General features: G+C 44.8%; 1 protein-coding gene across 1 annotated transcript; it reads right to left on the reverse strand.

Annotated features, from left to right (window-relative positions):
• Positions 1 to 819: 819 nt before the first annotated feature.
• On the reverse strand, positions 820 to 26,487 carry ATIC (5-aminoimidazole-4-carboxamide ribonucleotide formyltransferase/IMP cyclohydrolase). The gene is made up of 16 exons (XM_084778381.1): positions 26,256 to 26,487; positions 25,898 to 26,024; positions 22,265 to 22,341; positions 20,146 to 20,212; positions 16,706 to 16,794; positions 16,207 to 16,358; positions 15,779 to 15,935; positions 12,085 to 12,210; positions 10,998 to 11,105; positions 10,134 to 10,219; positions 9,068 to 9,157; positions 7,516 to 7,644; positions 5,629 to 5,721; positions 3,410 to 3,592; positions 2,523 to 2,678; positions 820 to 1,635 (listed from the first exon to the last, which is right to left on the reverse strand). The coding sequence occupies exons 1-16, from the start codon at positions 26,272 to 26,274 to the stop codon at positions 1,516 to 1,518; spliced, it is 1,779 nt and encodes a 592-aa protein (XP_084634507.1). The 5' UTR covers positions 26,275 to 26,487; the 3' UTR covers positions 820 to 1,515.
• Between the last annotated feature and the right edge of the window lie 185 nt (positions 26,488 to 26,672).

The following is a 26,672-nucleotide window of genomic DNA, read 5'->3' on the forward strand; positions in this document are numbered from 1 at the left end:
GAAACCGAGGCCGAGGGATCCCTGCCCTGCGAAGCTACAGGAGTTTAGTGACTATGTCTCCGCTTGGTTTGAACGGGCCATTCCAAGAGCTGGAAGATGGGTCAGTGTGTAAATGACAGAGATGACTGTTTAAAGAGCTTCTGTGCTTGTCACAGTGGCACACACCTTTAATCCCAGCACTCAGGAGAAAGAGGCAGGCAGATCTCTGATTTTGAGAACAGCCACCTGTAGTGGATATACACATGTTTTTGTTTGGATCCCAAGTGTGGGATGGGGAAACAGACTTGTGAGAGAACAGGTGATGTTTATCCACCAGAAGATGAAGCACATCACGCAAGCTGGTTTTTGTCAGCTGTAACACATCTTAGTACAGACTCTGAGAGCCCAAAACAGGAGGCGGGGACTTTTGGATCTTGGTATTGTTTGGTTGTTAGTTGTTCCACTTCGAGACGCTCCTAGACAGATCTGCACCAGAGAACGCTTCGGGGCTCCGGGTTCCAGCTGCTGTTCCAGGTTCCAGCAGCAACTTTGGGTGATTTGCTGGTCTGCTGAAATCCTGCCGACTACGCCAGGGGAATCGCTCCCAGGAGCTGAGTCCAAAAGGTCTACTTCTCCTGTTCCCATTAACCTCTTTTTCTCTACTATCTAGGGCAGGTGGGTTGGAAGGGAGGTTTAAGCCTTAAGGAACCTCAAAGTAGGTTTGAAAAAGGTTGAAGCCTACACTCTCATTTAAAGAGTGAGTTACAGGACAGCAAGATCTACAGAGAACCCTTGTCTGGAAAAACAAAACCAAGTAACAAACACAGACAAAATAAAGTGTTTATTTATTTATTTATTTTTTATTTAGACCAGTGGAAAGAAGGTAGGCCTAACCTGCTGAGTAAACTGAATAAAGCTTACAGCTGACCATGGGGTATCCTCCATGTGAGCAGCCAGGACTACAAAGGCAGGGTCCCCCTACACCCCACAGAGGCTCACTCTGGCTGAAAAGCTCTAAGGTTACTCAACACCTAACACAGTTTTTAAGCAGTTTTGGGGGAAGATCATGGGCAACACTGCACCTAGGAAAGGGGAAGCAGTACCAGCACTGCCGGATCCTGCTAAGGATGCAGTTCCCAGGGGATAACTGGCTGTTTGTGGAGGAGGCAAACAGCCAAGCTTCTCAGAGGCACGATTATGAAAAGAGCCCCAGGGAGAGCAATGCCCAGTGGGGGCGGGTCATAAGGCAGCTTGGCTTCTGCGGATTACTTGCACTTCCAGGTGTCACACGGGGACTGTCGTGAAAGCCGGGATCCAAGAGGGAGGGGTGCTTTCAGGTTCTGCACACACAAACCTCTATAGGTGCTGTCTTAGGCTGGGAGTCTATACCTTTCACATAAGTAAGGTCCAACTACTTAAAGCCATAGACCCAAGTATTAAGATGCAAATGATTCATTTTTTAACAAAGGTACTGTCAAAAGCCCACACATGATTATCCACTGCACATAAGCAAACTAGGAAGTGAGGTAACTCAGATCAGTGGTGGAAGAGCCGAAGATCCGTATGAGCCAGGACAATCCCCAGTTCATCACACGCCTCAATCACAACCTTGTCAGCAGCAGATCCAGACGGAGCGACAATGTAGGCCACACCACTCTGTGGAGGAAAACCCCAAAACCAGCATTGACTTAAGACACAGTGACATGCATACCTAAAAAAAAACAAAATTCTCTAAAAAGCATAAACCAGAAGTAGGAGAGATGGCTCAATGGTTAGAGTACTGGCTGCTCTTCTAAAAAATCCAAGTTTGGTTCTAATCACCCACATAGCAGTTCACAACCATCTTGCAACTCGAGTTCCAGGGCCTCTGATGCCCTCTTGGGCACCACGCAGGTGCACGTACATACATGTATGCATGCAGGCAGGCAAAACAATCATAAAAATAAATACATCTTTTTAAAAAAGTGTAACCTAACAATGACATACTCAGGCAAGGCAACAGAATTTGGGTTATGCTATATCATACAGACATGTGAAGTAAGCCGGGCCTGGTGGTGACAGCTTTAATCCCAACACTCAAGAGGCAGAGGCAGATGGATCTTTGTGAATTCAAGGCCAAGGCCATTCAAAGAAACCCTGTCAGCATGGTGGCACATGTCTGTAATCTCAGCACTTGGGAGGCAGAAGCAGGTGGATCTCTGTGAGTTCGAGGCTGGCCTGGTCTACAAAGAGACTCCAGGATACTCAGGACTACAAGAGAAATCCTGTCTCAAAAAATAAGAACAACAAAAGAGCTGGCCATGGTGGCGCACACCTTTAATCCCAACACTAGGGAAGGAGGCAGAGGCAGGAAGAGCTTCGTGAGTTCCAGGCCAGCCTGGCCTACAAAGCAACTCTAAGTAACTTAAAACACAGGAAGTGCAATTTCTTTTTTGTGGTGCTGGGAATTGAAACTGCAGCCAGACATTGGTCAAGGGCTCTATGCATCCACCTGAAACAGTTTCTACAATTCTACGTCCCCAACCATACCAGGTCTCACTTACCCTTTTAGCTCGGTCTACGTTATCTCTGAAAGGAAAGAAGGCATCAGAGCTGACAGACACGCCGCTCAGTTTGTCCACCCACTCCTTCTTCTCTGCCTCAGTGAGCAGGCTGGGAACTTCCTCGAACAGCGCTTTCCACTTCTCCAGGTCTTCCCCCTGAGGAGCCACAGAGGCAAGGCAAGCACAGCATCACTTTTAGCTTCCTCCAATGAAAGCACAAGGCCAGAAACCACAGGGCATTTGCCTAGGGCTGCTCACTAAACAACGGCACATTGGGGGTCCTGCTTTCATAAGCCCTTTGGTGAATAAAGGAAAGGTAATCTCAGATTACCAAAGAGATTAGATCTTACTTTTGTACCTCAGTTTATTCCAAACCTATCATGTTCCTGAATCTCCAAGTTAAATCTTTAACTTTATATACCTTCACCAAAGCATTTAAAACAGACTGTGCCTTCAAAGCATTGTTGTTGAAAAACAGAAAAGTACCAAAACCATACCAAGTTGCTAATGGCTTTTGTAGGAAACAGTAGAAAATGGCTCTGATGACCAGCTATGGGGTCATGGACAGCTAAAGTCTAATAGACTGGCAGGCAGCAAGCCTCTGATCACACTGGGATATGGTGAAAAACAGTTCTCGCAGTGACAATACTATAACTTGCAGAGGAAGTATGGACCTACAAAATTAATCCAAGTTTACAACCCAGGAAGCAGACATTTGTGGTTTCAGAAAGGGTGCAGCAGTGACATTGTCAGGGATTAGGAAGATATTTTAAGAATTTCAGACAATTGAGGATTTCAAGAAAGTCTCTCTGCAGTAACATGGTGAAGGACTGTCATAAACAATGAATAAATCAACACGGCCAACCCAGAACTCAATCAGCCCATACCTCACCAATGGTACCGGTCACATATTGATCAATGGCGTTAGAGATTTCTGCTCTCTTCACCCCGGTTTTAAACTTCATGGAAAGCACCTGTGGATGGTGTCGAAGCCACCAAGCGTTTGCCTTATCACCTGCAAGGCGTGTGCAGTGTATCCGAGACTGCTGCCCTGCTCCGATGCCAATAACCTAAGGAACACAGACAGTACTAATAATTAACAGCACCTTTCCAAAGGATGTCACTAGTGACGCACCCATTCCAAGTGGCTTTGCTGGCTCTTTAGAGACCCTGCTCTAGGACCAGTAGCCACAGTCTGTCAGGATTTAGTGGCTGGAACTGGCAATCTTAAAAAAAAAACAACAAAAAAATTTACTTATTTATTATGTATACAGTATTCCACCTTCATGTACACCTGCAGGCCAGAAGAGGACACCAGATCTCATTATAGATGGTTGTGAGCCACCATGTGGCTCAAGATCTCTTGAAGAGCAGTCAGTGCTCTTATCCCCCGAGGCATCCATCTCTCCAGTCCATTAACTGGCAGCCATGAAAATCCTGAAAGGCTCTTCTGCATCTCACACTAGTATCTCCTTGGCTCCAACAGGCACCAGGACAGGCCTATGGGCTAGGCCACTTAAAAAACACCAGAAGATAAGCTGGAGCGTGCTGCCAAAGCTGTGGCAAAGCCAAGTCCACTCTCAACTTAGGAAGACACACTGGTGATGAGCTGGCTCAATGCTGCATCCCCCAGTTAGAAACGTTCACTACTGGAGCTGCCCAAATGGCTCAGCAGGTAAAGACACTGCCCTACAGGCCTGGCAACCTGAGTGTGAGCCCTGTAACCCACACAGCAGAGGCACAGAACTCTGGTGGTGCCCTGAGAGCTAACATATGCGTCATGGTGTGTCCACACCCTCATACTTCATCCCCCCTTATCACCCCTCCCCAAACAAACAAACAAAAAATAACCAAAAAATAAATGTTCAATACAGACAGGGTTTAATCTTAACAATGGGGTTTTATGTCCCAATAAACCCACAGCAAGATGAAGATGTCTTAAGAAAATGTACTAAATTCACTAATCAACGCTATTTAGCTCAGCACAGTCTACTTTACAGTCCTAGAACATGGTCTTCAGTTTGAGCAAAATCATGCACCCAATGTCAACTTTATAACCAAGAGGTAGAGGAGAGTGATGGCCCACACCTTTAACGTCTGCACCAGGGCACAGCGGCAGGCAGATCTTTATGATTTCAAGGCCATCCTGGGCAAGTCTACATAGTAAGATGTCTCAGAACAAAACCAAAAACCCTATGTGGTAAGTAGCTTCATGCAATTTACACTGTATCGAAAGGAAAAAACAAAAAACAAAAACCAAAAAAATCCATATTCTCCAGCCCTGAAGTTGCAATGTCCCCAGTTCCAGCTATTTCGGGTTGGGGGCTATCTATCTTGTCTGCAGCCCTGGCTATACAACCACATAATTTGTTAAAAAGAAAAAAAAAAAAAGTACATTTTAAAACTGGTAAATTGAGCCGGGCGTGGTGGCGCACGCCTTTAATCCCAGCACTCGGGAGGCAGAGGCAGGTGGATCGCTGTGAGTTTGAAGCCAGCCTGGTCTACAAAGTGAGTCCAGGACAGCCAAGGCTACACTGAGAAACCCTGTCTCAAAAACCAAAAAAACAAAAAACAAAACAAAACAAAAAAACTGGTAAATTTTGGAGGCTGGAGAGATAGCTCAGAGGTTAATAACACCGACTACCAGAGGTCATGAGTTCAATTCCCAGCAACCACATGGCGGCTCACAACCATCTGTACTGTGATCTGATGCTCTCTTCTGGCCTATGGGTGTACATGTAGGCAGAGCACTGTATACAGGGTGGCACATCAGTCTTTCCTCCCTTATTCCTTGTCAATGGAAATCCTACTGGAGTGTGTGTGTGTGTGTGTGTGTGTGTGTGTGTGTGTGTGTGTGTGTGTGTAGGGACCAGCCCACTGACCCACAGTGAGCCAGCTTACTCCCCACAAGAGTCAGGGTAACTAGCCGCAGGACTTGGCTCTGAGGCTGCTTACTTAGTTCCCGCCAGTTTCTAAGTCTACTGGGGTGCTGATTAAGTACTGACAACCGTCCACGCTGCCTAGTATCAAGGCAGGTGGGCTTTTGAATACTGTTTGGTAAAACAGCAGTGCCTGTGAGGTAAGGTGGGCCCAACAGCTTGGTTACCTGCCCGTCCTTGGCATAGCACACGGAGTTAGACTGAGTATACTTGACAGCGACGGTGGCTACAATGAGGTCTCTGAGGGCAGATTCCGGCAGCTGAAACAAGCAGGATGGTTAAGGCTTTTGTTGAAATCTCTATGGATACACCAATGCAATATATCCATAATACAGTTAGGTCCTTCAGTGAGAGCCAGATGGACAAGTCGTGCTGCATGCTGCCATACTTTACACAAGACTGAAACATGTTAGCATATCTGTGACTAATGTAGTGCAGAGTCCCATGTGTCCCCCTTACACTAATCACAACCACTCAGCAAAATGATGAGAAACACTGTATTTATTTTAAAGTGACAAATAATATTTTGGGGCCACAATATCTTTAAATAACTGAGGATATAAGATTTAGGATCAGATCTAATATTAAGATTAATTTTCATATATGTCATGCACTACTATGATGTACACACAATCAGTGCTATTCTGAAAATGTCATATTATAATAGTTTTTGCTTTGCTGAGAACATTTTAAAAAGCTATTATAAAATTTATTTTGTGCCTGGTGGCGGTGGCACACACCTTTAATTCCAGCACTCAGAGACAGAGGCAGGTGTGAGTTGCTACGATCACCTGTTTATGAAGAGACCAGTCCCCTTCCAGAAGCACACAAGCACACAGAAAACCCAGCCCCACAACAAACACTGACGGGCAGAGATCCAGAGAAAAACTAAGAAGAAAAAAATGAGCCCAACAATTTAAGCATCTTGTCAGTGGTATGCAAAAAGAGCTGGATTTCAGAAGACTGACATAATGCCAAGGCAGTCCAAGGTCAGAGGACACAGAGGACGGCTATGAGCAGGCACTCCAGGCTCCTGCAGAGTGGCGCTAAACCACAGACAGACCATCCATCACAGACATCCAAGCCCAAATGCAAATCAGCTCAGTTCTTCACAACCAGATATGAGCCATTCCCAGGAGCGTAAGCAATTCTCTTAGGGAAAAAACACCACCTCAGAACATCTCACTCAGTAAAAAGTCCAGGCACATCAGTGGGTAAACGAGGAAACAAAGAGCGACAACCTCCGAGCACTGAAAAGAAACCCAGCCAAAGTAGAGCCAGGAAAGTACCCTTCAAAATTGAATGCTACAGACACACACACACATAGACAGACACACACACATACACAGTCATACAGTCACACAGACACACATACACACACACACAGAGACAGCCACACACAGACAGGCAGACACACACACACACACACACACACACACACACACACACACACACCTTTCATCCATTTCCCTATTTTGTAACTTCAGACAGATTTAATTACTCTCTGTCCCAGTTCTGGTAATCTGTACAATGCAGAGGATAGTCTTTTCCCATAATGCACTGTGACTGAATGGAATACTGCATGTAAGTCCGCAGTTCTCCCCAGTTCATCATTATCCCAAGAACAGACTTCTACAAAGTCTAGACTTCTTGACGAAGAACAGAACACAGACCTTGCTCACATTAAAAACCATTATCAAGCACTGAAAAAGGAAATGACATAGATGCCCACAGGGTACAGACCGTACTTGGGTTGTCGTGGCTTTTCACTGAAAAGAAGCAACAGCCATCAGTACAGAAAAACATCTGTAACCTAATACGTGCCGTTGCAGAGACAGGACCACACTTAGCTATGGTTGAAGATCCTCATTTCTCCGTAAGGACATATACACACAAGCTTCTCAATGGTCAGGCCTACCTGACAACTCAGAGATGAGCTGGCTGCTTGCATCTCTACTAGTTACAGATACGGATGACCTTAGTAAGTGATAAGGTTCCATATAGTGAAGATAGACTTATCTATTAGCATCTAGCTCAGACATTTTTAAACTTACATCTTTATTCTTGGTGACAATATTGCTAAATAATGACTTGCCAATGACACCATTATTTCTTTTCTGGCTTAAACGAAGACCAAAGAGTGTTCGAACTTCATCTTCATCCGGTTTGTAGGACTGGTCCATCTAAGACACAAATTTTAAAAGTTGTAAAAATTTTATCTATAGTCTCAAATTTTCCACACAAAAAAATTTTCATTTTTTTGCTGGGTGTGAAGGCGCACGCCTGTAGTGCCAGCAACTGGGAGGATGAGGCAGGAGGACCGCAGGCTAGAGACCAGCTTGTGTCACAGCATGTTCCAGGCCAGCCGGAGTGACACAGCCACACCCATGTCTCAGAAAACAGGACCAAACACTAGCACAAGGAAGATTTCACTCTTGAGTTAGACCCATTTTCCTAACGTGAACATGTGTGGTGACATCAGCTAATACAACATAATACAATGGCCAGGCACCAAAATCCCTGACCAGGATGGGCAGACTATTACATTAATCATGAGCTACCATGCCTCCTTAGTAACCTTTTCTATGGTCAGCAGATAAAATAGACTGCCTAAAACAGGGATGAGGCACAGAATTTACTACCTATTTTCCCTTTCTTCATGAACATCTTACTAAATAAATCTGGCTAACACCTGACTTTCAAATTAAAAGTGGTTTCGGCCTAGTGGCACATGCCCGTATTCTCGCGATCTGGGAGGGCTGCCGTAGGAGAGCTGCAAGTCCAAGGCCTGTCTCAGGTACAAAGTGGGTTCGCTCAAGGCCAGCCTGGACGACAAGTACCAGAAGAAGGGCCAGGAGGTAACTCAGTGGCAGAGTTTCTGTCTGACATGCACGAGGGACCCAGGTTCAATTCCCAGCACAACAAAAGCAAACAAAAATAAATAGGTAAAATAACAGTAAAGAGAAAAACATAAGAATTATAGCTTGCATCTGAAAAATACTCCTACAGGTGAGATGTCACTGTCATATAACTGCAAAGATGGAAAGTTTAAAAACACCATGCCCCGAGGACATGTAGCTTGCTCTCCACCCTCTACAGGGGAGGCACAAAGTCACCAGCGCATACACAGCCTGTGTGAACCAGGCTCTAGTTCTCTCAGAACTTAGGTAAATTACATAAAGACATGGGACAGGTTTGCAGGGTGTGGAGTGGGGTGCATGAGTGCAGGAAACAAAGGGAGTGCAAATGAAAACATGGGTGGAGTATGTTCTAACTGATTTCTGGAAGGACAAAGAAGAAATTTAGAGTGGTCACTTTGAAACGGTAACAGTGGCAACAGGAAAGGCAGGAGGTTTCCTACAATGTAACAGCTAATAATGTTTGAACAAGGAAGCACGTAAATAAAAAAATTTTAAAGTTAAAAGCAATGAATCATAGACCTCAAAGCACCTGTATAAAAAAAAAAAGGGCAAAAAACAAACAAACAAACAAGACTACAAAGAGGGATAAATCTGAAACTGTCTCTGTAAGAAAGAGATTCACAGGAAAAGGGCACAAAATAAAACCAGAGACTAAATTACCACCTAATTTAGGAACTGCACCGACCTGTAGAACACAGTAGTTCCCATTTTTCTTCTTAGATAGTATTTTCAAGGCTTCTTCTTCATATCCTGGGGCAACAATGCCATCCGACACCTGTGAATACATTGAATCAAATTCTTACTTTTAGAAACCAGGGAACAGCTCTGTAAGACACAGCAATAACCAGCTGCCCTAAGTGATGCCCCAGCACCATCGACAGAAAACATTAACATTAGAACTCACAGCCTGGTATACCCACAGCTGACTCTATTTGCCAACCATCCTATCACATTTTCTGTGGTTAATTGTAGTTTTGACTAAGAACAAATAGCGGAGCCTTGCAGAAGAATCTTCCTATGCTATTCTTTTCATGAAGCGGGGTTGAGGCCTGCACTAGAGAGAGCATGCTCCAGCCTGGCTCAAGAAAACACAAAGCCAGGGAATCCTGGGGAGATCCCAGAGACTTGACATCTTGCAACTAGAGACACATGTCGCAGGGTCGCCATGACACGTCAGCGGCATGCCAGCCCAGCATGGTTGGGATGGCATAAGACCACAGAAAGAGCCCCTGAAGTAACGAAACACTGCCATGCCACAGACCCCCTGGACCTTTTATCTCTGAGCTACCTCAACTCTTTCTGCCCGCTCCCCTCCCCGCACCCGCCGCCCCCAGCACTAACGGTGGGATGCGAGCCTGGTGCTAACTGATGCGGGTTGGTCCAAAGAGCTTCAAAGCTTCTCTGTCCTAGTCGTGCAGATCTCTAAGGGTTGATAGTAAGATTTGTTATTATTTCTTCATCATGCAAGGTGGCTCTGACTTTCAGAACACAAAGATACACCCAACAGAGGGTTTAAAACAATTAAACATATAATGGAAACCCCTATCAAGACAACCGTCCACCTGAAACCTCCGCCTGAAACCTCCAATCTCAAAATTAACAGTCAAAGATTTGTATTGTACACATCACCTCAGTTTCCTATGTGGCAAACAGCTGGTCCACACATTACCACTGTAGCCTATGGGTTCAGTGAGGCCTAGAAACAAGTTACTCAGTTACATATGGGTCAAAATAAATGGGCCTCTACTCACTTCTCTGGAGATAATTTTTGCAGTTGGGATATCACAAATGTCAGATAGTGCAACAAAATCACCGAATGAAGACATCCTATCGGCCCCTGTAAACGGGAAGTGAAAGGGATTTGCCATAAAGCAACCTTGCATGGAAAAACTTGTGTGATCAATCTAGTGTTTCCTTTCTGATCCTTGCAGGTTCATAAACATGAGGGGTGTGGCATGCGCCTCCCAAAATGCGTTACTACAATGTGGGTATACTGCACACACGATGTGGAAAACAAAAGAATACTAGCATTTCCCGAAAGCTAACTTGTCGTAGAGGTGGTACCATCAGTCAAATAACCGGTGAGAAGGTGTTCATTAATTTTACCTTCTAAATTAGCACTTAGCTGCAAAGCAAGTGGCCTGCATCCAGCCAACGCGTATTTATAGATGCAGAGAGCAGGCAGGACGCAGCCCAAGGCCACAGTTGCTCCCTTTGGCTGTAACTGATAAACTGCAGCAGGTCTCTCAAAAGCCCTGCTGTGAACCAGTACCTGCTGGTCATTACACAAGAACCTGATATTACTGAGCATGTAAAATGCAAGTCAAACCAAACTTAGTGGTTAGAATAACTATATATTTTCCTCATAACAGAAATTTAAATATTCAAAGAGCTAATCCAACATAAAATGTAGCGATCTCATTTGTTTCCACGTATTACATTAAAATACAAACATTTTTTTGTATTTGCTTTTGTAAATACATTCATCTCAAGTATTAATTTAAAATGATGAAAGAATTTTAAATCCCATAAGCCGCAGGTAATACTATTTTCTTCCATTCAGGATAAAACTCTGCTTTTTCCCTTAAACAACAAGACAAAACCTCTCATCTGACCTCTTGCTCTTGCGTAGGCAATGGCCATAGGCGTGAGGGTCGGGTAGAGGTCATGGACCATGCAGACCTTGGCCTCGTCTTCACTGAGCGGAACCCCAACAGCAGCACCTGGCAAAGAAACCCATAGTGTAGGGCCTGTGAGGCAAGCAGGAAAAGCACTGACTGGGCACCCCCTCACCACCAAGGCTAAGCACTGACTGGGCAACCCCACCCCACCATGCACACACAACATTTTTTTAAAAGCCATAAAATAATAAACCTAAAAATCTCAAATTGCTGCTTTTCAATATCCACACCAAATATATTTTTAAAGGGCTGGATGTGTATCTCAGTGGTAAAACATGTTCACAGACCGGGTCTGACTCCCAACACCACAAAAAGAAATTAAAAAGCAAAACAATTTAAATTGTTTTCATCTTATACTTTTCAAACTAATGTGCAGTATATTTTCTAGTACCTGTGCCAAATTAGACAGAAACTACTTAGTGAGGCAATTAAACACCCAAAGCACAATGTCAGGGGCAGGGTGCTTTTCCCAGGCTGAAGCCTGAGCAGTGAGCAGGAAGCGAGGCCACTGCATTACTGACTCCGCTCCGCTTAGTGTCACACACCATTTTTTCCTCACTCATTTCACTTCATCACCCAATAAATATTAACAACAATCATGTGCTAAACTGCAAGCAGACCTTGTGACATTACGGATAGCTGAATTGTGAGATGAGGGAACTTAAAGGAGAAGCACAAGGAAATTCGGTCAATAAAAACAGGAGCAGAATGTTACCGAGGTACAATTCCAACATGGAAAGACAGTTCTCTGGTTCTATTAGATCACGTCACTTCATTTCCATTCCCAAACCTCCAAAATTACACTGCGAGAGCCCACAGCATAATTTCTCTACCTCCTAATATTGTCATATAGTTAAGTTAAGCATGTATGTTTTATGTTACTAAGTTTTATATGACTGTACTGACACGATTATCAACAGACTTGCCAAAAGCAGTCTATGATGTCCCAGACTCTGTAACTGTCATCAAAACGTTACCAGTGCCTGAGCATTCTAGGGCATTCTAGAATGCCATGCCTCACCTGCTGGGCTGACGTGCTTGAATGAAGCCGCGGCTGGAATGTCTACTGCTTCTCTTAGTTCCCTCACCAGCTGCCAGGCGTTCAAAGCATCACACAAGTTTATGAATCCAGGGGCTCCATTGAGAACTACACATGGAAACACACACACACACACACACACACACATTAATAAGCAGTTTCGGTAAGGTCACCTATATATGCATATTCCTTAAAAAAAACAAACATGTCAGGCTACACAACTTGCATGTGCTTTTAGCCAAAAGGCTGAGAACCAAGTCTACAAAAAGTAATCAAAGGCTGGAGGAGGTGCACAGGGAGGTAGAGACAGGTGGATCGCTGTGAGTTCAAGGCCAGCCTGCTAACAGAGCAAGTCCAGGACAGCCAGGGCTGCACAGAGGAACTCTCAAGAGCCACCTCCACAAGAGGCAAATTGGTATCTACAAACAAAGCAGTAACCCGACTTTAATCTTCAAAGCGCACCCCTCCCCCAACACTGCAGACTAGAAATAAAACAGTAACAACGACAGCAACAATGACGAATAAGATTAATTATTTATGGAAATTACAGCGACAATATCATAAATCATAAACCTTTTCAACTAAAAAAAAAAAAAGCCAACAACCGTGGTAAAAGTTAAAAGCGCTGTGGGAACAAGGAGTGACAGCCACAGTGGTGCTTTCGTCTTTTACAGCGGATGCAGCAGAAGTGGCAGGCCAGGCCTGGTAGATCTGCCCGAGTTCAAAGCCAGTCTGGTCTACATAGAGTTCCATGACAACACAGGAAGACTCGTTCTCTAAAAAGACGGCCTGACAGACCACAGCTGTCATAGAGCAGAATGGTGCGAGCTTGCTACCCCAGCACTCTCAGGGATGAGAGGGGCGATCTTGAGACCCTGTCTCTCAACAGGTTTTCCCCAACCAAAGCAAACCACACCAGGTCCTCATGGCACTTGGATGACAGGCACGGAAGAGACAAAGTCAGGGATAAGCATTAAAGTGCAACATGATAGACCTTACAAAACGCATAGCAAGCAGAGCAGAGATCGGCCCCCAGCTGCAGCTCCCACCTGTGTGGGCAGCTTGGCAAATTATGAGTGAGGAGCTAAGCGAGGAAATGCTGTATCTAAACACTTCCAGGAACACCAGCTCCCCCTCACACATATATTCGGAAGGGGTTAATAACTGGTTAGACAGAGCGGGAAGCGTTACAGAAAAATGCTTCATCCACTGGACAGGCACCGTCTCTCATCCGGTAGGAAGAAAGCAGTCATCGGCCGTACCACACTGCACGCCTCCAACCCCAGCACTCAGGAGGCAGAGCCATGACCGCCGCAAGCACGAGGCCAGACTGGTGTGTTCCAGGTTAGTCAGGTCGACATTAATGAGATGTCTCAAAACCAAAGAAATGCAAAAGACAAAACAAAACAAAAACCAAACACTCACACAATTCTATCTTTATTCTTTGCTTCGGCTTTGTTCTAGACAAACAGGCATGTGCACTGTAATTACATCACTGCCAAGTATTCAAACATGAAAACGCAAAATTACTTTTTCTGTTGTAAAAATAAGTGTGTGTTTGGGAGAAATGTGTGAATGAGTCTCTTGCAAGAAGCTGCTGTTTACATGCCCGGGATGTCCTCTGGCAGGAGTGCAAATAATACTGTTACATTTGGGAAGAACGAAGCGCCCATCCACACACAAAGGAAACAAAAGACGTACACAGCACAAATGAAAACGATTTTTCAGTCCTGAGGGTGGAACACAGAGCTTCCCAGAATGCAATGACACACCAGACCTGGAAATTCTTACAAAAAGGCAAAGTACACAGACTTGAAATGCAGTAAGGGTTTCTGCCTCGGGGGCTGTCACCCTAATGGGAGACCATGAGTAAAAGCTGGGTGAGGTGACAAACGGGGAGGATCAGTTACTCTGGTCTGAGGTGCTGAGGTCTGGCAGGTCCGTGAGAGCAGAGGGAAGGAGGCGTGGGTGAGGGGTCAGTCACTGCCAAGGCCCTAGAGTGGGGGCTGCACTGTGCTGGGAGCAGAGCTAAGGGGCGGGGGTGTGCACAGGAAGCAGAGGCGAGGCAGCAGGGATGGAGGCTGCAAGGCAGGGCAGGTACTTGGTGGAGCAGGGAAGGCCAGTGAAGGGTCCTAAGCATAGAAGCATCACCTGATGCCCACTGCAAGCCTACTCTGTTGTAGGAACAGAAAGGCCTAGGAAGGAGGCAGAAGTAGGGCAGCGTAGTCTGGGAGACCCTGGGTGCCTGAGGAACTCAGGTATTATGAGGTCCAAGATGTGCCTGTGGCCGAGTAGTGACAGAACTCGCAGACCCTTGCGTGGGAAGGGGAAGAGGAGAACATTTGAAATCCTCAAACTTCCTTCTCTGCTCTCCACTGCCCTCCCTGGGCAGAGACAGAAAGAAAAGCAGCCAACGGGGTTTACTGTTGCTCCCCAACAGAAAAACTATCCTGGATCTCAGCATGTAGTGACCCTGTCAGAGCTTGGGCCCCACACCTACACTTCTGCCCTTCCACATCTCCAAGAACTGAAAATCCCTCTATTAACGCTATAAAAAAGCCATGTAGCAATTTCCTCCTAGGTAAAAACTCTGTTTTGGTCATAGGAAGTTCCTGAAACTGATGAAATTTACCAGGCCACAGAGAAGCCATATGGACTGCTAAGACTGTCGGAGCAGCTGAGCACCTACACAGGACACTCTCCAAGCTGTTAAGCTGCCTGCAGAGTGTGCACTGTGCTACAGGTTTCCAGCTTTTGTGAGCTGTCACCCACGCCAGGGTAGGCTTTGGTGACATGGCTCTCTGTGAGTCATTTCTGCTCCTGTAAATTGGTGAGAGGTTTCTGTAAGTGATTACAATAAAAACCACTGGTTAACCAAGTCTGACTTTGGTGGTATCTGTACTTTGGTCTGTCACTGGTCTTATATCTGGAGTAGACACGTGTTCACACTTCCCTAGGAATAGTGTCATACAGTATAAACCCAGTTTTAATTACCAGTTCAGAGATTTATTCATCATTGTCAGTTCTTTCTTTTAAATGAAAAAAAAAAAGTTTATTATATTGTGTGTCAAGTGTGTGAGGAAGAGGAGGATGACTGTGGTGCTCAGAGAACAACTCTGACCCAGGACTGCACTCCAGCGGCCAGGCTAGGGCAGCAAGTGCCTTTGCCCTGAACAATCACCCCGGCCCCAGTGTCATTCTATGCTGGCAGTACACACAGACATTACAACTGGTCTCTTAGACCCACCAAGGAATCACTTCTTGTAACATCTACCAAACAGACAGTGGCTCTCACCCCACTGAAACACACAGGTTCTCTCGACTGCTTTCTCCATTGCTTCAGCTACCAGTTACAGAAGTGGCACAGGCTCCTTCCGAGTCTTCTGGAAACCCCAGCAATCTACCCGGTCTCAAGTCTTCCAAAATACCGATGTCCCAAATGCTTTATGAAACCTCCAACTTGAGCTCTGCCTGCCACCCAGAACAGCAGTTTGCCAGGCAGTGCATGTGCTGTACCACTCTGCCACTGTGTGCACAGTCCGGCTGGCACCTCAATTCTGGATGCTTATAAGGCGTACTAAGTAATTCAGTTCATATTCTGAGTGGGAGTAACTTCAGATACAGCACACAGAGAAGGCCACGTTTACACAGCGCAAACTTGTCGTGCCTGCCTTACCTGTGAGGGGGAGCTTGGGCTTCAGTGTATACAGCTGGGCTGGAGTCTGATGGGGGTTCATCCCATACCTCAAAGGCATCTGAGAAATCCCTTTGCTGTACTGCTTCCTGAAGTAATCTGAAATCGCTTCATCATATTGTGCGGTATGAGTAAACGCCTGCAAAGAGTTGCATTCTGTGAGATGTCAGGACACTTCCCAAGGGCGCTTTTAGGCACACAGCCTGAACCACCATCCCCTAGACATCCAAATGGACACTGAGCAGCAGGACTAACCATTCCGTCTTTGAATCTGACAGAATACTCCTAATATTTGGTTTCTCCATATTTAACAGGACAGAAGGTCAAGCGATACATTAGAACTGAACGGCGCTCGGACCGACATGCAAACTGCACGGACAACGCTTTATAGTATGACAGAAGCGCCCCACCTTCAAGGCCAAGTGGCGCCTGGTCTCCAGGGAGGTGTCCTGACTATCAGAGCCCCGCATCTCGGTAGCCACTGCTGCATAGTCCTCCGGCTCACAAACGACTGTTACTCGAGCGTGGTTTTTGGCTGCAGCTCTCAGTAAGGTCACTCCACCTTTGAAGGACAAAACATGTTATTTTCCTTTGGCATTTGGCTATAATTTTTGACTTTTAAAAAACAAGGGGAGAAATAGCCCATAGAAACCTCCTCTTGTACAAAAGTAGCTTATTAAATATTTTCTAAGCTGGGTGTGGTGACACACAATCAGAATTTGTATGCTTTAGGACTGAGGCAGGAGGACTGCTACCTGTAAAGTTCAAGGCCAGGCCAGGCAATGTAGCAAATCTCTGTCTCAAAGACATGAAACAAAACCAGAAACACTCAATAATGAAAATTTAAAAAAATCTCATGAGAATTTAATCTCTACCCCTGTCAGTTTTGAAAGGTTTCTTTCACCTTACCAATATCAATTTGCTCAACAGCTGCCTCAACAGTTACATCTGGAGAAGCCACAGTCTTCACAAAGGGGTACAGGTTACAGACAACAACCCTGAAAACCAAGGGAAATTAGCTGTCATTAAAGAACTCAAGCTTTGCTACTTATAACTATTTAGGAAAAAATGTTAAGTTACTACAGATGTGATCAAAATCCATGAAGATTTAAAACATAAACTGTAAAAAGACTTTAAAAAAAAAAGGTTTACTTATTTATGTACTTTATGTATGTGGCTGTTATGTCTATATGTACTTTCATACACTTAAGCGGGCACTAGATCCCACGGGACTACAGTTATAGACGGTCATGAGCCACCATGTGGGTGCTGGGAATTCAAGTCAGGACCTCTAGAAGAGCAGCCAGTGAGTGGTCTTAATCACTGAGACATCCTTTCAGCTCAAACTTGACATTTTCAAATTCTTTTCTTAAAGACTGATTTTAGCTGGGGGTGGGGGCACATGCCTTTAATCCCAGAACTCAGGAGGCAGACAGATCTCTGTGAGTTGGACAGCCATGGCTCTGGTACACAGAGAAACCCTGTCTCGAAAAACCTAAAAACAAAACAAAACAAAAAACTAAAAACAAAGAGAGTCCGATTTTATATGTATGAAGATTTGCCTGCACGTGTGTGTACTCCTGTGTGCAGTGCCCATGGAAGCCAGAGAGGCCGTCAGATCCCCAAGGACCAGTCAGAAACTGCTGTGGGCTGCCATGTGGGTGTTGGAACCTGAACTTGGCTCCTCTACCAGAACAGCAAGTGCTCTTAACCGTGAGTCACCTGTCCAGCCCCAATACTTTGAAATTCTTAGAGGTTATAGAAAAGAGGTCTGGAGGCTCTACACCTGCAGAGCACAGGATCACCACATGCTCTGGTACACACCTCCCCCTCAGAGCCCCTCGCACGCTTAACGCTTGGCTTCCCTTAGCTAACTATTACTATTATTACTATTAGATCATTAAAACATCTAAGCTTGCTTTTTGGCTGAGTGATAGTAATCCCAACATTCAGAAAATCTAGAGTTTGAGGTCAGCCTGGGCTACATAGTTAGATCCCCACCTCAAAACAAAATATTTTAAGAAACTGAAATTATAAAGAGTACAGAAAAATCTCATTTTACACTGATGTTTACCCAGGACACTCACATTTAGACTTCTCCCCAAGAGATTGTACATATAATAGAAACATTTAGCACTCTATGGGTAAATACTTGTTTTGCCTTCAGAGAGGTTATAAATATCCACCCCAGGACCACAGTATCAGCCCAGCTGGTAAAAACCAGTACAACGGGAGAGGCGAGGACTTCCCTGTTCACTGGATCAAGCCTGTTATCCAGAATCCAAAACTGGACAGATAAATGCATCACAAGAAAACTCTCAGGCTTTTGCCTCTAATGTAAGCAGACCCAAACACCAGCTTGTGAGTCTAGCCAGAAAACTAGAAGAATCAGAATATTAGGACATCATCCCTGCAGGGCAGGGTTAGCTTGGTTTCTAAAATCTAATTAGGAGGCTAGCAAAATGGCACAGTAAATTAGGGTGCTTGCTACAAAGGCTGATGACCCAAGTTTGATACCCCAAACCCACATGGTAGAAGAAGAAAACCAACCCCTGTGGGTTGTTCTTGGACCACCACAAGCCACTACACATCATGTATACCCCATAAATAATTTTGAGACTCTTAAAAATAAATTAATGTAATATTAATAGAAGATAAGCCACAGGATTACTTCAATGCACAAAGTGTGAAAAATTCAGTATTTATCTATAATTTTAAAAAAGACATCAGTAAATTCAGAACCGTAGATAGACCTCAACATGATAAAATAAAAACCTAACATAATGCTTATGGATATCTTAGAACCAAGGCTTTCCTAAGATTCAGAAATAAGAATATCTACTCTTAACAATGTCTGTTCAATATTTTGCTGTGTTTTAGCCAAAGTAATGTATAAAGAAAATTAAAGGAAAGGCATCAGGGTTGGACAGATGTGAGATGACGTTCGTACATAAGGAAAATCCTAAGCTGTTAAGAAGAAAACCTTAATGATGAATGAGTCCAGCAAGGCTGCAGGACATATGATCAATATATAAAAATCAATTGTAATAATACACATTAGCAAACAACAATCAGTACAGGAAATTAAGAAAACAATGCAGTAATGACAGCACTAAGACAAATCAGACTTACACACTGAAAAATACAAAACAATGTTGAAAGAACCTAAAAAAACAACTAATGTTTCCCAGAAAGGCAAGTACTCTCAGATCCATGAGTTCCAAGACCACTTGCTCTTGAGATGACAGCACATGCATCCACAGACCCTATCAAAGTCCCACTACCTTCCCCACAAGTGTTGCACACTGATCCTATACTCAAGTGAGAATGCTAAGGTCCCCGTATGACTCAAACAATCTTGCACACGAGAAACAGAGCGGGAGGACCCACAGTTCTCTACAAATTTTACTGCGAATCTACCATAGTAGTGTGCAGTGGCACAACCACGACAGAGATCAGGGATGCCTAGACCACAATGGAACGAACAGCCTCCGACAGATGATGCTAGGACAATGGGACAGTCTCATACCACAACTGAGTCAAGTTAGATCTCTGTCTCACACCTCTGCATACACAAAAACTAGGCCAGTCAACAAAGCTGGGTGTAAAATAGCACACCACTGTAATCCCAGCACTTGGGAGGCTCAGGCAGGAAGTGGGAGTCAAACGCTGGTCTCCGCCTCATAGTGAGATTCTGTCTAAATACAAACAAGGAAAAACTTAACAACAAAATAGTAAGCAAAAACATCTTTATTACCACAGTGAGGTGTCTTGAGTATGACAGAAAAAGCAGGAACAACAAAGAAAGTGGGCATCATCAAAATTGTCAAAATTTGAGATGGTCGAACGACACCACTGAGAAAGCATCAACCCACAGATCTGGAGACGGAACACTACTGGGAACAGTAGGTACAGATGGGAGACAACATCCTTAAGACCATCACACTGTATCTCTTTAACAGGCTGAGTGAGGTGTGTAATACCCAAACCACACCTCAGTAAGGCTACTTACTGTGCATGCTTAAAGCAAGCATTGTGCTTGTTGATTGTATACAGTGAAATTTAAATCTTAACTTGGAAAACAAAGGTTGGGGCTAGGGGCCTAACTCAGTGTTGGAATGTTTGCTCTTAATGAAGAAGAACAGCAAAACAGCCTCTGAGTGAGGCTGTTCTTACTTAAGTTATAGCTTGGAAACACAAATTTGGCAAAATTAAAATGCTCGCACATATCAGATATCATAGAAGAGGCAGAAGAGTGTTTATATAGTTAGGGCAGGAGAAGACACCAGGTTTAGCACTGTTTATCTTTGGTCCTTAACTCACTTAAAATTCAGCTTTAAAATTCTTACCTTATAAGGTTGAAATCAAGTCTGGCCATGTCAGCATTGTCTTCTGGAATATTGCGTGCCAAGATTCCTAATGTAAGAAAGTCAAAGTTTTTAGTAAGGTCAGAAACTCAGGTCCACACTGTGTAGTCCCATCACTTACAAGGTAGATCCTCTAGAATTCTTTTTTGAGACATCATCTCACTATGTAGTTCTTGCTGACCTCCAACTCAAGAGATCTACCTGCCTCTGCCTCCCAAGCTCTGGGATAAAAGGCGTGCACCACCACTACATAAAAGACAGGGCCTCACTATATTGCCCAGGCTGGTCTTAAACTCCTGGGCTCAAATGACACCCCCTGCCCCCAATCTCAGTCTTTTAACTATTGGGATTACAGGCCTGTCCATATGGACCAAGGACCTAATATGCATAAAGATCATTACACTCAGCTGAAGAGTTCTCCAACAAAAAAAAAAAAAAAAAAATCAAGACATTTAACAAGAGACACAGTGCCCTCAGGCCTGTACTCCAAATACCTAGGTCAAGGCAAGAGGCTGATAGCAAGCCTGAGCTATACAGTAAGAGCATATTTCATTAAAACAACAATTAAAAACTCACCCTTTCCCTCAATACTTAATCCTCACCCCGTTGGGTGGCCCACACCTGGGATTCCAACATTCAGAAGGCCGAGCCAGACTAGCATGGATACAGAGGACTCCAAGCTGGTCATGCCTCTGAGTAAGGCTGTCTCAAAGCCCAAACAAAGCTAATTTGCTTTTCTTACACAAAACAAAAAACTCCCAAATCCAAAAAACTGTAAAAGGAATTTTTTTACATAATCTCTACCAGTCTTTCAAAGTACATTTTCATAAGCTCATGGCCTGACTGGAAATCCTTAGCTTTTCAGCCTTTTGCCCTTTCTTTTCTTGTTTCTAATTTTATGTGCACGGTTGTTTGGCCTGTTTGTAGCCTATTTCCAGAGGGACATGTCAGGCTGTGTACCACTCATGCCTGGTGCCCAAGAAGGTCAAAAGAAGCGATTAGATCCCCTGCAACTGAGTTGCAGAGAGTTCTGAGCTACCATGTAGCTGCTAGGAACTGAGCCCAGGTCCCCTGCGAGAGCAGCTGGTGCCCTCAACTGCCAACAGCCAGCCATGTCTCCAGCACTGGCTTTCTGGCCTTCCTTCACACATTTTACTGAAGCTGGCAAGGCAGAAACACACTTCCTGCAGCCATTACTGTCTACAGTGTTTGCTGTGCCCGCCAAAAGAGCAAAAGCCACACCCTTTTGAGAAACATTCAGTGTAACACTGTATTCCAAGTCTGAACCACTTCAGAAGGGTACAGTCGGAACGTAACACGGAGACATTGCAATCCGGATTAGCTAAACGAGTTACCAGGTCAAGATCAACAGCGACGGAGGAAAACAACTGGAACTTGTCCTGTGGCGAGGAGTCAAACTTTAAAAGGACTTTAATAGATTATGAAATCAGAAGTTTGCTGAATGATTATTAATATTTATTATTGATTTATTCTTTTAGTAAATCAATGGTTACTCCTTAACCAGCCTTATACCCAAATAACCACACAGAGAGACTAGGATCTATTTAATTAGCCTGGAGCACAATACCGAGCAATAATTACTCCATCCTAGCTGGTCTGGCTTCCTCCCATTCAGATTTCCTACGTTGTACGTGGTCTTTACTCATCTCCTAGGTCTAGCTCATTTTTGCTGGTGTTGCCCCGTCCTGTCCAAATGCAGCCCGCCTGTCTGTCTTTCCTCCTTTCTCCTCCCCTCATTGGACCAGGACGCCTCACCCTATTCTCTGTCTTGCTCACCTTTAGTTAGTTGGCTTTTATTGGCAATACAGAGAACATGGTGACATGTTTACACAAACTTTAGATGGGCTATTTAGAATAAACATCATCATGCAAAGTCCAGATTGCCACCAGATGAAAGGGTAAAGAAATCAGCATTCGAATGAACAAGGGTAAACTGTACACAGTCTACAAGAACATCATGCCAACAGAAGGTGAACCCAACATGACGGGAGTACAGTTAGGACTTATTTCTCCTTCCTGTATCCTTCGAAGCTATTAACTATGATATCTCTGTTGTAAACAGAAGGCGTCAACCACTTACCAGCATGGACAGCAGGATGCAAAGTTTTCACACGACCCCCTAACATTTCAGGAAAGCCAGTTAGCTCAGACACATCTCTGAAAACAGAGTAATGAAACAGTTACTAAATTACCACTTTACAAGATTCAAAGCATCTCCCACCAAGTCTACTAGGCTCAGTTCAAGAGACTTTTCAATCCAACTTAAACAAATACATCAACACCTTAAAAGTTTTTCATTATGCTGGATTTCCTAAATTTTATTTATTTTTCAAAAAAAAAGTTATGTTTTCTGAATGATATGTTTAAGAGAATCAATTAGATATCAAAGCACTGCCTTTATAATTTCTAGGAACTCAAGTCCTAACCTTTAATTAAAAAATAAATTCAAGGGCAGTGGTGTCACACGCCTTTACTCCCAGCAGAAGCAGAAACAGCCTGGTCTACAGAGTGAGTCCAGGACAGCCAGGGCTACAGAGAGAAACACTGTCCTAAAAAACCAAAAGCAAGCAAGCAAACAAGCAAAAACAGAACAAGAGATACATTCAATTGAGACTATAGAGAATGTAACAAAAACACGTATCAGACAAAAAAAACTTTGGGAAGGAGATTTTTTTTTCCTTTTTTGGTTTTTTTCAAGATAGGGTTTCTCTGTGTAGCCTCAGCTGTCCTGGACTCACTTTGTAGACCAAGCTGGCTTAGAACTCACAGAGATCCACCTGCCTCTGCCTCTCTGAGGCCTGAGATTAAAGGCCTGTGTGAGATTAAGCCATGCCTGGCTAAGGAAAGGAGTTACATAAACTCCTGGTAAATAAGAAATTTAATCATTAAAAGCAATCTTACTAAGGACCAAACTTAAATATGTAGGAAATGCTTTTCAAACATTAAACAACAACAGCCTGATAGCTGGGATTGAGCAATTATTTAAAAAGCCAAAACCAAAAACCAAACACCTTTCACACTGAGCTAGGCATGGTGATATAGGAGGCTGATGCAGGAGGATTGACTCAAGTCTGAAGCCAGGGACTACATAGCATGACCCCGTCTCAAAAATAAAAACCTCAAACAACAAACAAAAAATATCTTTTACATTAAAAAAAAAAGCTAATTGGAGAAAATTACAAAATAAGAGAAAGAGCAATATTTATATATTATACCACAAACACCCTTCAGAAAAATGTTCAATTATCAATCTTCCTATTAAGGAGTGGGGTTTGCAAATGAGCAGTCACCACACATACTGGAGATGACTCCATGTGTAAAGTGGATGAGCAAGCACCAGGACCTGAAATCCTGAGCATCCCTGCTTAGCTGGGTGGGGCAGAGGCAAGGGGATTCAAGGCCAGCCAGTCTAAAATACGGAGTTCACTGTTCACCGAGACTCATCTCACAAAAGTAAGGATTGGCAACCGCCTCACAGCCTGACAATCTGAGCTCAATCACTGGGCTCCACATGGTGGAAGAGAACTACAAGGTGTCCTCTCCCCTGCACGCACGCATGAACAGTAACTAAAGGTGTCATAAAATATATTTTAAAATCTTGTTTTGGAATCTGTATGCAGAGTGGGCAGTCTGCTCACTGCTGTGCCTCACTAATGAAAATCTCTTCAGTTCGCTGCATGAGGCAATAGTCAACTTCCTGGGAGAAAACCCTGACCTCTCTGTTGCCGTTATTTTACCAATATGGCCTAATGTTTTTAACCTGCTAGCAATGAATCAAGACATACACCTGTTGTATTTTAAAATAGCCTTAGTTAACCTGGGGCAGGGTATGGGATACTGGCCCCAATCCCATGCCATCTGTTTCTAATAATTTCTATCAAGCTACCTCCCATCCATAATCCCAAATACTAGCTAATTATCATCACCTGGGCCAAGTCTCCATCCACGCCGGCCATGTCCTTCTCCTCCACCTAATCCGTGATACAGCCTCCTTCTTCCTTTTCCCTCTGGTCTCTAATCCTCCCAAATTTCTCTCTCTCTCCCCAAGCCCTGGAACCTTAGTGACATTCACGCCCTGCCTAGGTGTGATGGCATTTTATTGGTCAAAGAGGTTAGGCTCTTAGGCAAGGTACAGGTGGAGCACAGAGACAGCAAGCAGTAATTAGCATCAAAAGACCTCAGACCAACCTCCACCATCTCTCAGTTAACTGCATGGCCTTGGACAAGTTATTTGTGCCTGTTCCCTTACTTATCCAATATGGACAACCAGGAAAAGATGTTAAGAGAACTGTATAAACCGAGTCTCCCACTTATCCCACGTGATCGAGCCAAGCTCTGAGTAAACCATTTAGGCCACACACACTCACTCCTTAACAGGTAACATACTTATGTTCTCAATTTTTAAAAGCTATCCATAAACCAACACTCATTCAAGGAGGCTGAAGGAGGAAGATCACAAGTTCAAGGCCAGCCTGGGCAACTGATAGATAGATGCCCTGGCTCTAAATTTTAAAGGTCTCGAAAGTAAGGTGGACGCAGTGGCGCACACCTGTAATCCCAGCACTCAGGGACACAGAGGCAGGCAGATGTCTGTAAGTTTAAGGCCAGCCTGGCCTACAAAGTGTGTCCAGGACAGCCAAGGCTACCTAAAGAAACCCTGTCTTAGGGGGAAAAAAAAGTTTCTACAGTTAAAAAATAAAAGATGAGCTAGGAATATGTCTCAATAGTCAATTATGTAAGACCCTGGGGTTAATCTTCAAAATACCAACAAAAGAATAAAAATCAAAAGGCATAATTTGGGCAAGAAAAGATTGGGCAGTGACACAGTACTATGAATGATCATCCGATAAACAGTTAAACTAGGCGATGCGCAATGTAAGAACTCCTTATATGTCATCTGAAATGCAACAGCCACAACGGTAGACCCTAAACCAGACCCACAGAACTCAACCGCGCCTCACAAGGGCCTGCTTATCTTCTGTCCCTGATGCTCCTGACTCCAGAAGAGTCACAGAGAATCTACTGAGAACAGCCATCTAATAAGTAATGGCATCTTGCGGTTTGAAGCTGTCAGATGTTCAGGGGTTATGCACTGCTCACACAGGTAAGAGTTATGAAGAGGTGAATAATTTATTCTCTACAGGGATTATCCACAGCCCGAGAGCTGTTATGGCAACAAAGACAGGCAGGTCTTTTCTTTCCTGCCTGATTTATCCCAGTGGGAGATGGGAGGTGTGTGGTCTTTTCCCTTTTCTACTTTGCAGTCCTTCAGGATCATCTCCTGCCATCTGTTTGTCAATCCCTTCCCACTGCCCCGTTAGGTGGGAAGCTTGTGAGTGAGCCAATGACTTGTACTTTCAGGTGGTTCCAGGAAGAGGCAGAGTAACCAGTTAAGGCCAGTCCACTGAGAATCTGTGTTTATTTTGTGTAACAAATGGTCCACCTAAGCTAAATTCCTTGAATATAGTGACTGAGGGTTCTAAAACTCAAGGCTCTCTAGTTCCAACCCAACTTTTAGCCCTTACTGTTTGACTATGCTGTTACTTGTGAGTTTTCCTCTTCCACAAACTGAGTAGGGGTCGCATTGGCCTCACAGCGTTATTGAGAATAGAGGGTATTTTTCTCATAATGCATAGATTACATGTCTTCCTGGTTAATACGGCCACAACGTTTTTCTCCCTGGACTTACCTTTAACACTACCTACTGCCTTACCTGACTGCTAGGCCGGCATCCCTGATCGCTTTTGCCGTGCCTCCGGAAGCGACTAGATTCAGACCGAGAGACGCGAGGTTTTTGGCAAATTCCACGAGGCCAGTTTTGTCAGACACACTGAACAGGGCTGAAACAGAAGGCATTTCTCATTACTCGCGGGCTCTGGCACCGCGTTCTCCCGGGTCTGGGGTGGGGCAGGGACTCATGGCGCCTGCAAAGGCCCTGGGCCCAGGGCTGGGGCACCCAAGTCTGCAGGCCCGGTGGAGGGCCTCCCGGGCTCGGCCAGCGGCTCGCTGCACGAGCGGGTGGCGGGACTGGTACAGGGGAGACCCCGGGCGATGCTCGGCGAGGGCCTCACCAAGCTGGCCGGGAGCCATGGCTGCTGCAGAGGGTCGCGGAGGAAGGAGATGGACAGGCCACGTGCGCGCGCAGGCAGGTCGGACCCCGCGTTTAGGAAGCGGCGGGCTGGGCGTGGTGACCCGCCACGTGACCCGAGGCCGGCCCCGCCCCCTTCTCCGCCAATTTGCTCCTCCGGGCGGGAGGCACGGCGGGCGGGGCTGCAGCTCACCCGGGATCCCGGAATCTGTACCCGCGGGCTTCCGCCTTCAGAACCCAGACCCGGGGGTGGGAGCTCCGGGTTCGCGGGTTCCTGAGGATGCAGCCTCCCGGGAGGCGGGGCCGCGGAGACTGGAGCACGGATTCGGGAAAACTAGCTAGAGAAATAAACAGTCCCCAGTTGCGGGGGCGAAGTCAGAAAATGTGTTCAGCCTTCTAG

The sequence above is a fragment of the Acomys minous genome (assembly GCF_964271855.1).
Source record: "Acomys minous genome assembly, chromosome: 4".
In the NCBI taxonomy this organism is placed as follows: Eukaryota; Metazoa; Chordata; class Mammalia; order Rodentia; family Muridae; genus Acomys; species Acomys minous.